The sequence below is a fragment of the Pogona vitticeps genome, chromosome 10 (genome assembly GCF_051106095.1).
Source record: "Pogona vitticeps strain Pit_001003342236 chromosome 10, PviZW2.1, whole genome shotgun sequence".
In the NCBI taxonomy this organism is placed as follows: domain Eukaryota; kingdom Metazoa; phylum Chordata; class Lepidosauria; order Squamata; family Agamidae; genus Pogona; species Pogona vitticeps.
The window spans coordinates 5,359,018-5,371,498 of record NC_135792.1 but is presented as its reverse complement, the minus strand read 5'-3'; the positions used below and the strand labels follow the sequence as shown (position 1 = coordinate 5,371,498).

The window sequence follows — 12,481 nt, the reverse complement described above, 5'->3', positions numbered from 1 at the left end:
GCGGGGAGAAACATTCAACTCTGAGTACATACCCTCTATATGGGCATAGGGTCCGTCCCGCACAGTTGCCCAGCCACCCAAAACTCACACCTGTTGCATTCCCTCTGCTGCCCTCCATAGAATCAAAGGAATCTGAAAGTTAGCCACGACGCGCTCATGGCAAAAGGCGACGAACTCAACTTGCAGCTCAAAGAGGAACGTTCAAGGTGCCTCCAGCTGGAGAGAGAGCTGCACGCCGCAACGTTTTCAAAGCGACGGTTAGAAGAGGTGAGGACGTCTGGGGAGCAAAGGTTCAGAAGGAGCCCAGTCTTTCCACAATGCTAAAAAAAAAAAGCATTGGACAAGTTTGTTTAATGCCAAAGCTAGGGAACCAAAGGGCTTCCTTATCGTTAGAAATCTCCTTCTTTGTCTTTTCGGTAGGAATCTGGCAGAAGCACAGGAGATAGGCCTAATATACTTACCCACTGATATGGCTCATACACAGTAAATATTTTCTGTTTTATATAGATTATTCCCAACATTTTCCCCTGTACAGTGGTGCCTCACTTGACGAGGATAATCCGCTCCAGCGAAATTGCTGTAGAGCAAAATCCTCGTCAAGTGAAATAAAAAAGCCCATTGAAACGCATTGAAAACCATTCAGTGCGTTCCAATGGGCGAAATACCTGCTCGTCCAGTGAAGATCCTCCATAGGGTGGCCATTTTCGGGTGCCTGTGCAGCAAAAAATGCGTCCTAAAAAACAGCGGGGAGCCATTTTGAGCAGCCGGCAGCCATTTTGAAAACCCGACGATCAGCTGTTTTGATCATCGTAATGCGAAGAATCGGTTCCTGAAGCAGGGAACCGATCGTCGGGAAGCCAAACAATCCCATTAAAACATCGTTTTACGATCACAATTGCGATTGCAAACACATTGTCGTGAAGCAGATTCGTCGTCAAGCGGGGTAATCATTAAGCGGGGCACCACTGTAGTTGTTACCCTGTAATTGGACGCATGTGAATCTGAGCAATCGGAATAGGCCAACCAGCCACCCTTGCAAACATCTGTCCTGTTGGCATAGTGAGCAGTGAACTATTGAGCTCCTAACGAGCAGCAAATGTCAGTGGCTAATGTCAGTATGTGGGGAATGTTTGCATCGCCACATCTTGTGAGATTACAGCTCCCTGCAGCTCCAGTCAGTTTAGTCAATGGCAAGGAAGAACGAGGGGTTCACTTCAGTAAAGCTTCTAATGGGGGAGAGGCGGTCGTCTTACTCCCAGTCATTGAGCAAGTCATTTTTATAGTAACAGCACATGTCAGGCAGCCCATAAGTGTGTTAATAAACCATGGAGTCTTTTTCAAATACAGAAACACAATCCCTGGTGAAAATTCTTTCGTTAGCAGTTTTCAAGGGACGCGCTATCTTAGCCCAGCCCAGTCTTCTATGGCATGGTAATTGTGGCTTTATTTACTTGCCGTGGCCAAGATATTGATGAGGAAATGCAGAGTAGAAAGGCAAGCTGTTCCCCCACCCCTCCAGTGAGCTGTTGTGGAGATCCCACTCATTGCAACTTAATTTATTGTCATTGTAAGTATATACACAGTATACCATACAACGAAATTCACAAATATAACCATATATATTAGGCTGTATCAATGATATAAATTGCTACATCTTAATATATATGGTTGTATTTTAAAATTGTAATGAGGGCCATTTCCAGACATCCACATGGTGCAAACAGAGCCATCAACTAGTTACAGAAGGAGGACCCTGTGGAATGGGGAGTAGCCATGTGGCACAGTGGTTAAACTGCTCTACTGCAGCCCAAACTCTGCTGACAACCTGGGTTCAGTCCCAGGTAGCCAGTCCGAGGTTCACTCAGCCTCCCAGGTCAGTAAATTGAGTACCCAGCTCCCTTGGGAGGGTGAGGGGCAAAGTGTAGCCTGCATAATTAAATTGTAAACCACCCAGAGAGTTGCTTTGAAGTGCTATGGGGCAGTATATAAGCAGTAGGCTTGGCCTTGCTTTTATTTGTATGATGGCCCTCCTGCACACCTCCTTTTCCCCCAGTAGGATTTGGACCTGTGTATGTCTCACTTTCCCTTAAGTAAGCTGACAGCAGTTTCTTCATCCATCATCTCTGTTATAGCCCACATGTTGGTTGTGCCACGCCTGTTTCAGTCAAGGAGTTTCCGTTCCTGGTCCAGTAGCTTTACCTTTCCCTGTTACAAATCCAGGCTGTTAGCCAGAAGAAGAAAAAAATGTGCATGCCAGTAATTATTGCTGCTTCATTTTCACTTTCCTCACCTATAACCTTCTTCTTCATTCCAGCTGCAAGACAGAATTAATGATTTGGAAAAAGAGAGGGACCTTTTAAAAGAAAACTATGATAAGTTATATCACAGGTAAATTATAAGTCACTGCAGTACTCTTTTGGCATTCTGTTTCTTGATTTATCGATTAGCTCACTGGTTCTTAACCTTGGGTTACTCAGGAGTTTTGGACTGCAACTCCCAGAAGCCTTCACCACCAATTGTGCTGACTGGGGTTTCTGGGAGTTGCAGTTCAAAACCATCTGAGTAACAAAGGTTAAGAACCACTGGATTAGCTGAAATAGTGGCTATCTGAAGGCAGGGGAACTACCACGAGATGATATCAGGAAACTTGCCAATGCCCTTTAAAAAAAAGTGGTGGGAAAGATCTTTAAAACATGAAACCTTTACCTATTGGCAACAAAGGATCCTGGCACTTTTAACAAGACTAAAGCCCAGGAAGCAAGAACCGGTGAACTACTTCTCAGAACCTTATCCTTAGGAAACCCTCAGAATCAACTTGACAGCACATAATCCTAAATCAATAGGGTTTAGGATCCTAATGGGCAGAGCCCATATTATCTTCAGATGCAGACGTGGCCCATGAAACCTGAATAAAAGGTGCTGACTTGTTAGCCTAAGAGATACAGTGAACTAACACCATAGTTTCCCTGGAATTTTCCACATTAAAGTTCTGCCGACAAAACGGCACGTATTCTGGTTAGAGAGCTTCTAGCACACACCATTCATACAGGGCTTCCTTTTGGCTCCATGTGATCTGAGTTCCTCCTCCTGGTGGCTTGGGCTTCAGCAAGCAAATCTTTCTTCAACCCCCGGAGACGGCAGAGACACCAGTGCCATCCGTCACAAGGTTTAGGCTTCCACCCTCACTCCCAGGAAAGAGCGAGGATGGAGAACTCACTAGGGACAGAAAGCTGCCTTATATACAGACGGATCTCCGACTTTGAAAACCACTGTTCAGAAGAAGTCCCGGGAAGATTAAGAGTAATGACAAGCATCCAGTGAGTCCAGGGAGCTCAGCTCGCTCTTAATCATTAATGATGCCTGGAGAATTTATGGCAGTAGGAGTTCAATGAACGAAGCAAATATATAAATAAATAAAGGACTTACATCCGTGTTTCTAGAAGAGCTGCTCTATCCCTTCCCGGTACTGCTTGGTAAAAGCCCAGCGAAGACTGAGAATGGTTTAAAAGGTAACTCAGAGCTCTGCTGTTCTAAGAAAAGGATCCCATTGGAGGAAGGAAAGTCTTCGGGTTAACCCGAAGCATCTCGGTAGGTTTGAATTTATGGCGCTAGCCTTTGGCCCCTCGCAGTCCATGAAGCTGCCCAAGGGTGCTGATTGCAGCACCGCTCACTCAAGGGGCTTGCACTGAACAACGAGACTCTGTGACTCTCTTTCTGCCCCCTATTTAATTCTTGTGCCCCCCACCCTCCAGACTGTCGTTGGGAGGGGGGAGCCGGCTGCAGGTAGACAGTTCCGTTCTACAGCACAGGGAGCAAAATCGTTGACCACCACTCCCTTTGGGCCCAATGAACTGGTGTCGTGACTTCTCTGGATCCTGATTAGAGTTCATCTCCAGGAATTGGTCGCAAAACAAATCAGGTTGAGAGCCTTTTCACAGTCTTATAACAAGATTAACCTTTTAGGGGGGAGCTTTTTTGGGTTTGCCAATGGACCTGCAGGTGATACTGCAAAGAAACGTTGAAAGATCGAGGCGTTGTGTATCGAAGCAGTGTTTGCAGTGTTTCCAGTCATTACCTTCTCTGGACACATCTTCCCCCTTTCTACTGGGTATATGGCCACTTGTTGCCGTTCTCCACCATGCTGTGAAGGGGTTTTCCTTCAAACAGAAGGCTGCACCAAAGGTTTCCTTGCCTTCGGTTTAGAGCAGGGTTTCCAGAGAGAGAGAGAGAAGGAGGAAACGAAGACCACAAGATGTCATTCTGACTTTTCAGGTGCCAAATTGCCTAAAGCTATACAATAGCTACCCTGGATATTTCTGTAAAGACGCCAAGGGGTAATAGCCTGTGTAAATTCTGTCAGCAGCACTTAATATCACATAAATAAAAAATTAGGAGGCTGAACCTACGGGACATAAAACGAGGTAGGGCACTGAATTCATTTTCTGGTGCCGAACAGAAAATTGAAGCAATTACAGTCAATTTGCAGGAGGCTTTAATGAGGGAACATCTCCCATCCATGACAGTGGATGGGAGAAGAGCCCTCCAGTTAGAAGACATATGAAATGTTTACTTCTTTGGAGGCAATGATGAGGACTTTGTTTTTCTTCCAAGCCAGTTTTAATATTTTAAACATGAACTTTTAAAAAAAAAATGGGTAGGGCATAGTTAGTGTTGTATGTTTCCTGATTGCCCTGCTCAGACCGACTTCCTTGCATCAACACCAATGTTTACACCCTATGAGCTATCACAGCATTTGAGTTTGCCAGAGTCCGTGGTGATAACAGAGACCCAGATTGGACCGGTTGTGAAATGCAGAGTTCGTCTCGAACGTAGTCTTTTAATGATTTAGACCCTTGTTCCATTCAGCTCAGTATTTGCATTTCTCTTGCCATGTGGCCACAAAGATGTCCAGAGATCCTTCCCCCCCCCAATGTCCCTGATACAAATTAGATTGCCATGACATCGTATGTTGATGAAGACTTAATCTGCATGGAAACCCTTCAGATTGATAGAAAAGATTGCTCTTTTTAGTAGCATAGCCTTCAACCTGAAGCAAGAGCGCTGGAAAGAAAGTATAACTTTAGAAGATGATCTTTTCTAAAAACAGTCACAAGGCGCGCACACACACCCCAAAGTCAACAGTCTGTCAGGCTAAGCAGGCATTCCAAGAATGGTAAGAAATCTGCTGTTCTAATCAGACGATTTTGTGGGGAAATCCAAGAACCCAATTTTCTTTCGGTCGATGGCTTGCAGGTATCGCTTTCCTCTGACCCTGTAATCCTGATCCAGTCTTGCATACCGTCGGCACAAAGGCCGTGGTGTTGCTGTGCGGCTGGCCGTTTCTGCACACCCAGAGGGTTTCCAAAATGAGGCGGCATAGAATGAACTCCAAAGACATTCCACGCTGGATTCCAGTGGAATGCAATCCTAAATGTAAAAGAGAGGATAACTGCAGACTAAATTCCAGAACCATTTTGTGTGTCTTTAAAGTGAGCATTATGTGGATTTAGAAAAACGATTGTTTTCGGTTGCACAGAATTTAACCAGGGGCCAGATTCTGAGTTCACCTTTGAAAATGTGCGAAAGGCCATAAAACTGGACTAAGGAAACTTACATGACAATTGAAAATCATATGTCATGGTATTTAAGTAGCAGCGCAGGCTGGATTTATGATCCATCTCTACTGTTCTGTCCTTATTTTTTCATTTGCCCACTGATTTTTCAGTAGTTTAGAATCAAAACGTCAGGTAAACTGCAAGATAGACAGTGTCTCACCATCTTTCTTATAAAACAGTTTCCGTGTGATCAGTGTAATTCTCATTTTACAGACCAGGAAAGCAGAGACACAGAAACAACCCATTGCCCAAACTGTTCTGGTTGATAGGTAATTATCAGTGTAGTTTATGAGGCATACCATCAAAAAGCAAAGCAGGATCAGTGCTCTAAATACTGAATAAGAGCCTAAACTACTTAAGTATATTTATAAAATGTTTCAACACAACCAGTAAGTGATGAATGCTTGTCCTCAAACTAGGCATAGACATTGTCATCTGATTGATCACCTGTGGAGAATAAAAATCATCTTCAGATGACCAAGCAGGAAATGCTACATCCCTCCTGAAAAGCAATTTTGGAATGGTTACGTACTTGGAATGGTTACAACAACATTGTAGTCTTCTTAATTTTTTTGTTTTGCCTGACACGTTAGATATCTTTTTTTTATTTAAAACAAAAGGTCTGAAATAGTAATTAGATCAACGAGAGTAAAAAATAAGACAATTCAAGAAAGGTTCATAAAACATCACCTCCCTTTTCAAAAATCTAGTAATTTGGAACTCTGCGTCAAGGAAAAAATTGAGAGGAGAATTCAGGTGGCATCTCTGATTCTATCTGTGATCGTGTAGCCGTTCCTCAGTATTTCTTTGCAGATCAAAATAAAAACTTACCTTTAGTGCATATAAGAGATCAGCACGCCAATTCAGAACCATGGGCAGGCTTCAAGCTGTGGCTCAGCCTAGAAGTTCTTTCAAATGTTTTAACTTTTCACTATTTAGTTATATGTGTATTGTTATATGTTTGAGTTTTTCTTTACTATTATTATGTTGTGGACCACCCAGAATGGTGGCCATGGGTCAGTCTGAAATTGACTAATAAACCAATCTGAAATTGACTAACAAAATACAAGGGCTTCTTAAAGCATGATAGAGGAGCTGTTTTAAGACAGGAGGGCCACTGTTATGTTGCAGCCAGGGTTTCGTTGGACATGCAACCGCTGCTAAATTCCCTTCCCTTCTTCCTCTCTCTCAAGTGCCTTAAAAACTTATTTTGGGGGAGGGGGAACTGTGATCCCAGTAGGCAAAGAGGTTGCCCCCCTAGTCTGTAGCTGAGGATCTGAGTAACCAATTCCTCTGAAATGGACCTCCAGATTCTTCTCTCGAGCTTCCCCCCCCAAAAAAAAAAACCCGTTAGCAAGGCTGCCAACTCTCCTGGCTCTGCAGCTCTAAATTGAGGCCAGCCCTGTTGCTCTTCCCACAGACCCTTTCATGTCCCACAACCGCAGCCTAAGTAAGGCGCCTCCATTTCAACAGAAGCAGACCAGCGTGTGTTTACTTAATTCCTAAGACATGATGACAGTGATCTCTGCCACTAAAACAGCTTCCTCCCCCCCCTTTTTCCCCCTTTCTTTATTATTCTCTGTTGAAGTTGATTTCTGAGAGTTTCTCGCATGCCATATGTTGTTCTTGCAACAGTTTTTTTAAAAAAAATCTTTTTGGTCCTTCTTTCTCCTTTTCTTTCCTAAATTCCTCAGTGCCTTCGGCATGACCCACGACCAGCACTGGAAGTTCAAGGAGCAGCAGCTGAAGCTACAGATCGCTCAGCTGGAAGCTGCTTTAAAGTCGGATTTAGCAGATAAAAACGACATCCTGGACAGAATAAAAGTGGAACGAGGTATCTCACTGTAAAGGAAGCCAATTGCCACTGCCCTGTGTGGCACGCAACTGAGTTTTCACGAGTGCAGGCACATATCCAGGGATACAGGAAGCTGCCTTGTATCAACTCAGGCTGTTAGCCCCCGTCTAGCCTGTTACGGTCTACACTGATCATCCGTGGTTTTCCAGGAGGTGTCAGGGAGAGCTTTCTTCTAGCTTCTGCTCTCTGATCATTTCAACTGAAGACACCAGAGATCAGAGCTAGGACGATCTATGTATAAACCATGTGCTCTGCCTCTGACCTTGCATTTCTGTGGTCCTGCTTGTAGGAAATTAATGTGGGCCTAAGGGCAGACAAAGTGTGACTTGTCTAGAGACAATGAGAAGTGTGGCCGTAGAGCTATGCATGGCCATGTGGTCTTGTTGGTGGGAAGCGCAGAGACTGTCTTATCCTGAGCTTAAGACTATGGGGTCCATCTAGCCCAGTGTGCTCAAGCCTTAACTGGTAGCAGTGGCTCTCCTGGCTTTTTAGACAGGATTTTCCCCCCTAGCTCTACATGAAGGTCCCTGGTATTCCCAGGTGGTCTCCCATCTAACTAGGAGCCAGGCTCGACCCGGCTTAGCTTCTGAATCAACATGAGAGCGGATCTGTTCAAGGTGGTTCGGGGGAATGGCCTTTGCTCTTCCAAGATAGCTAGCGCAATGGTCAACTTGTATCTGGCCTGTACCACTTTGCACTTCAGGTGGGTCTCCCATGAATAAACGCTACTTTATACTGAACAAAAGCAGACCTTTCATTGCACTGTGCGGGAATGGTCTAGCTTTTTCCCTGCCAAATCTAAAAACTGAGTTGATTCTTTTTCTTTCTTGAAGTGGATCTTGGATGGGGCTAGCTTCTCCACAGGAGCTGATGAACAAAGCCTTATTGTTTTCTGCTGTCTCCCTTGTCTTCCTTCCATTCACTGTTGATGGACTGCTGTTTGAAAACTCCATATGTTGGTTTAGATAACAGAGGACTGTTTTGGTTCTTTGATTGCACCCCCTTCCTCCCTCCCCTTCAACTCCCCGTTCAACGTGCAGATTAGTTTCAGGTTTTCTGATCCTTTTGGTTGGAACATTCAAATGCAGTTTACCGTTTAAATTAATTGCAGGCTTCAGAATCTCTTTATTCCATTCTTTCATTTGAACATGAATGTGTAGGTCAGCTCCCTGTGCATATTGATTACAGATGATGATATTAGCAGGAGCAGGTTTTGACAGCTGTTTGTTTAACCAGTAGATTATCCTCCTCTTTGTTTTCTTAAGTTCTCATTTGTTTACAAGAGCTGGAGAAGGCTCTTCTACTCTCACAAAGCGCAATCTTGATTAAGTTAAACCTATAACACAAGTAGCTGTCTAGGTCCATTTGAACAGTTCTACAAAAGGAAAGTAAAACTATCCTTCCGTCTTCAGTTGTCTGAAGAAGTGGGCTTGTTCACGAAAGCTCACCTTAAAATATAGCAATCTTTAAGGTGCCACATCTTTGTCTTCTTTATTTTTTTTTATTTTTCTTTTGTTTTTGCTGGCATGCTTAAGTTGGCTTCTACAGATTACAAGCCCTAATGTTCAATAAGATCTTTTTCTCTACCCCACATCCGGTCATTTCTAAGAACCACCTGACATTTGAAGGGCCACAAGCGGGGTACAGTGGCCATCTGTTGATGGGACCCCCATAACTCCCAAGTGAACTTTCTTTGTATGAATAGAATTCTCATCCTCCATCCCTGATCTCAATCAAAAGGGCTTGTGACTGTATCTAAATCATCACTGATACATACATCTGCAGTAAGGGTAGATTTTGAAGGCCACCGTGGCATTTTCTTTGTCCTTTCTTTTTTAAAGAGTCCCTCTTTAAAATAAATAAATACATGTTCTTGTCCATTCTCTTGGAGAACAAAATGAAAAATTGGCCCAGGAGAATCAAGAGCTACGACTGCGCTATTTAGAACAAAAGCAACAGCTGGACGAATTGAAGAACCACTTGAAGTTTTTCAGCAAAGTAAGCTATCCTCTCCTTCATTAGAAAATGACCAGAAAAGGGGGTGGGGGTGGGCGGATGTTCTATATAGTATGCAAATGTTCCTTTCTTAAAAGCCAAAGCAAAAGAATACAAGGCTATGGCAGAGTTTACTTATTCATGATTGCCAGCAAAATGTCATGTTTTAGTGTGGATCCACTGTGTATTTTCACTCTCTCATTCCACTCTTCATTCCTGTTGGATAAACACTTGTCTCTTGGATGTCTCTGTTTCAGGAAAGCGACATTGATGTGGCCGAACTGAGCGAAGCTCTCATGCTTGCAAAGGTAACTTCTAAAAACCGTTGCACCCTGCTTTTCCTAACTCTCCCATCCACATGCAGTGTTGTTCTTGCACTACTTAAGTTTTCAGAGAGTCTTTTCTTGTGCTCCTTTCGCTGGCTTAATGCTTCGTGCATGTCGGTAGTGGATTTCAGAAGTGTGCAGCAGACAGAAAGTAGCCGGGTAGAACTTTTTAAGCTCTGTGCATATTTCATTGCAACATCGAAAGTGAATTAACCGTAAGCCTACACGGATTTGCTTTAAAGCTTCTCTCCACTCCTCCTCTTGGGTAGACTGGTAACAGCTGCCTTTTGTCTTAGCACATTGTCCCGCTGAAGATCTTCTTCAGACAACTTTTTGTTTACAGCTTCTGATGGATATAAAAATAATTCCATACGACATTAAAGCAGATGCCAAACTAAAACGTTACACTCTGGAAACATAAGCATGTATTTTCCTCGTATACCTGAACACGTGCTCTTTGCTTATTTATAAAAGCATTATGTGGGGAAATGCATTTTCCCCCTTGCACCTAGTTTGTAATGCTTCTGTTTACAACCCTCTTGTAGTGAAGTGGAAGAGAAAAGAATGAATTTAAAAAGGCTTCCTTTTCTGCCTTAAATATCCTCTAGTAATTCTCTTTTTTCCCCCTGCCTATGCCATTTCCAGTTTTCTTAAGTAACTGTAAATAAATCCGACTTTTCTGTTCCAGTCTTCCCTGTGAATTCCCTTAACATAACAAACCTGGGTTTGCTCTGCTTAATATTTAAACAACAATAATAATGCATGAATAAATAATGCTTGATATTTATATAGCTGGTAGACTGTCCAGAGTGTTTTGCATACATTATCTTATAATCATAACAGCCCTCCCAATTTGAAGCATTCTGTTATATCCATGATGTTTGTAGAGAGGAGAGTTTGAAGCAGAGAGAGAAAATTGCCTCAAGCTACAATTCTGAACACACTTACTTGGGGAGTAAGCCCCAGCGAACGCAGTAGGATTTAATTATGAACAAATATGCATAAGAGTGTACTGGAAGTTACCAGTGATATTGTGCAGTGGCGTCATTGGAAGGAAGAGATGCCCTCATTTGCATCTTGGGCTGTAATATGGTGTCATCTAATGATTCTGAGACTTAGGATGGCTGCTTCGGTCTTTTATCCACCAGGACTACATCATCTCTTGTTAAAATGACAGTAAGTCCCATTAAATTCACTGAAACATAGTTCTAAATAAAGATACAGAGAATCAGACTACAGGACAAGCTATTAAACAGTTCTGAGTTGCCTCCATTGGCTGGAAACCAATTAAGTTGCAACTATAGCAGGCCCACTTGAATTAATGGGAACTTACACGGGAGTTGACTCCCATGTAAATCCCCATTTGATTCAGTGGGCTGACTTGAGCGCAACGTACGACACCAAGCAACAGGATTCCGGCCACTGTCTCCACCCATTGACAAGACAGATGGCCCAAAAAGAGATTCAGTTTAATGCTAGAAGGAAAGGAGTCTACCTTTCTCAATTAAAACGAAGCTCTCTTTTAAAAATCCAATTGTGCAGCTGTCAAATTTTACATCTCAGGTCCGGAAGCAGCAAGCAAGTGGAAACCTGAACTTTGTGGAGAAAGTAGAAGATGACGTCCAGAAGGACCTGGAACGATCTATGCGTGAGCTGCAAGCAACCCATGCGGAAACCGTTCAAGAACTTGAAAAGACCCGCAACATGTTAATCGTGCAGCATAAAATTAACAAAGATTATCAGGTGTATAATTATTTTTACTGTGCAATTGGTCAGTGGTGTCTCTGTCATAGTGCTTTTTTGTAGGGTCTGATTATTAAGATTAATGATTCTGAGGTGTTGGGGTTTTTTTTTGTGCTAACTATAACCCCATCTTAATTAGTTGGAGTAAATTGGACTGTGTAATTACAGCAAGTTCTTTATTCTAAGACACCAACTGAGCTGCAGCATTCACAGCTTGAAATGCTTTTACGAGCCAATCTGGAGGAAGGCCCGGATTCTTTGTGAAGTGGGTTGCTTGATTTGCAGGGGTGTTGAATGCACACACCCCGGGACCATAATTTAATTAAGCACTTGATGGACTGAAGCCAGGGTAAAAGGAGTTCTAAGGAAAGCAGAGTGAAAAGGGAGGAGTAAGTCATGTGAGAATGAGGAAGAAGACCCTGTTGGGATTATATTTATCCCGATGGATCGAACCAGGATGAGATCCGATGTGGGTCTGAGTCTTTTGGATGCCCTTCCATTGCTCTTCCTAATTCTCCCTCACCATTCGGCATTCAAAACCTTCCCAGCTGCATAATTCGAATTTCCCGCCCTTTCTCCCTGCCTTTTCGCCTTCGGAGCTCTCAAAGGGCTTTCCGTCCAACATCAGAGAAAGCCCTTTGGGAGCTCCGAAGGCAAAAAGGCAGGGAGAAAGGGCGGGAAATTTGAATTTCCAGCCCTTTCTCCCTGCCTTTTTGCAGGGAGCCATTTACGAACGGCTCCGTTCGCAAAAAATGGCATTGACTTGCGAACGGAGCCTCGACCTCGTTCGCAAATTGAAAAGTTTGCATGTAGGGATGTTCGTAAGTCAAGGGTTAACTGTAATGCTTTCTTGAAGACCTTAATCTTGCACAAATGGTAAAATCTTGAAATAAGGATCTCCCCATTCACAACTTCTTATAGTAGTGAATAGAAAGGGAGCGGGAACA

General features: G+C 43.3%; 1 protein-coding gene across 9 annotated transcripts in view; it reads left to right on the top strand.

The window, feature by feature from the left end:
- The window catches only part of RPGRIP1L (RPGRIP1 like), a 65,448-nt gene that overhangs the window by 14,967 nt on the left and 38,000 nt on the right, over window positions 1-12,481 (top strand). For 7 of the 9 annotated variants that reach the window (XR_013538607.1, XR_013538608.1, XM_020800042.3 and 4 more), the window contains 6 exons: window positions 121-267; window positions 2,315-2,388; window positions 7,310-7,449; window positions 9,362-9,468; window positions 9,723-9,773; window positions 11,355-11,534. Coding sequence is in view for 6 of the 9 variants with exons in the window: in XM_020800042.3 (XP_020655701.3) it covers window positions 121-267; window positions 2,315-2,388; window positions 7,310-7,449; window positions 9,362-9,468; window positions 9,723-9,773; window positions 11,355-11,534 (699 nt within the window). In the remaining 3 variants the exon portion in view is untranslated. Of the gene's footprint in view, window positions 1-120; window positions 268-2,314; window positions 2,389-7,309; window positions 7,450-9,361; window positions 9,469-9,722; window positions 9,774-11,354; window positions 11,535-12,481 lie in introns of those variants that run through there. The other 2 variants (XR_013538609.1, XM_072980861.2) reach the window with 2 other exon arrangements.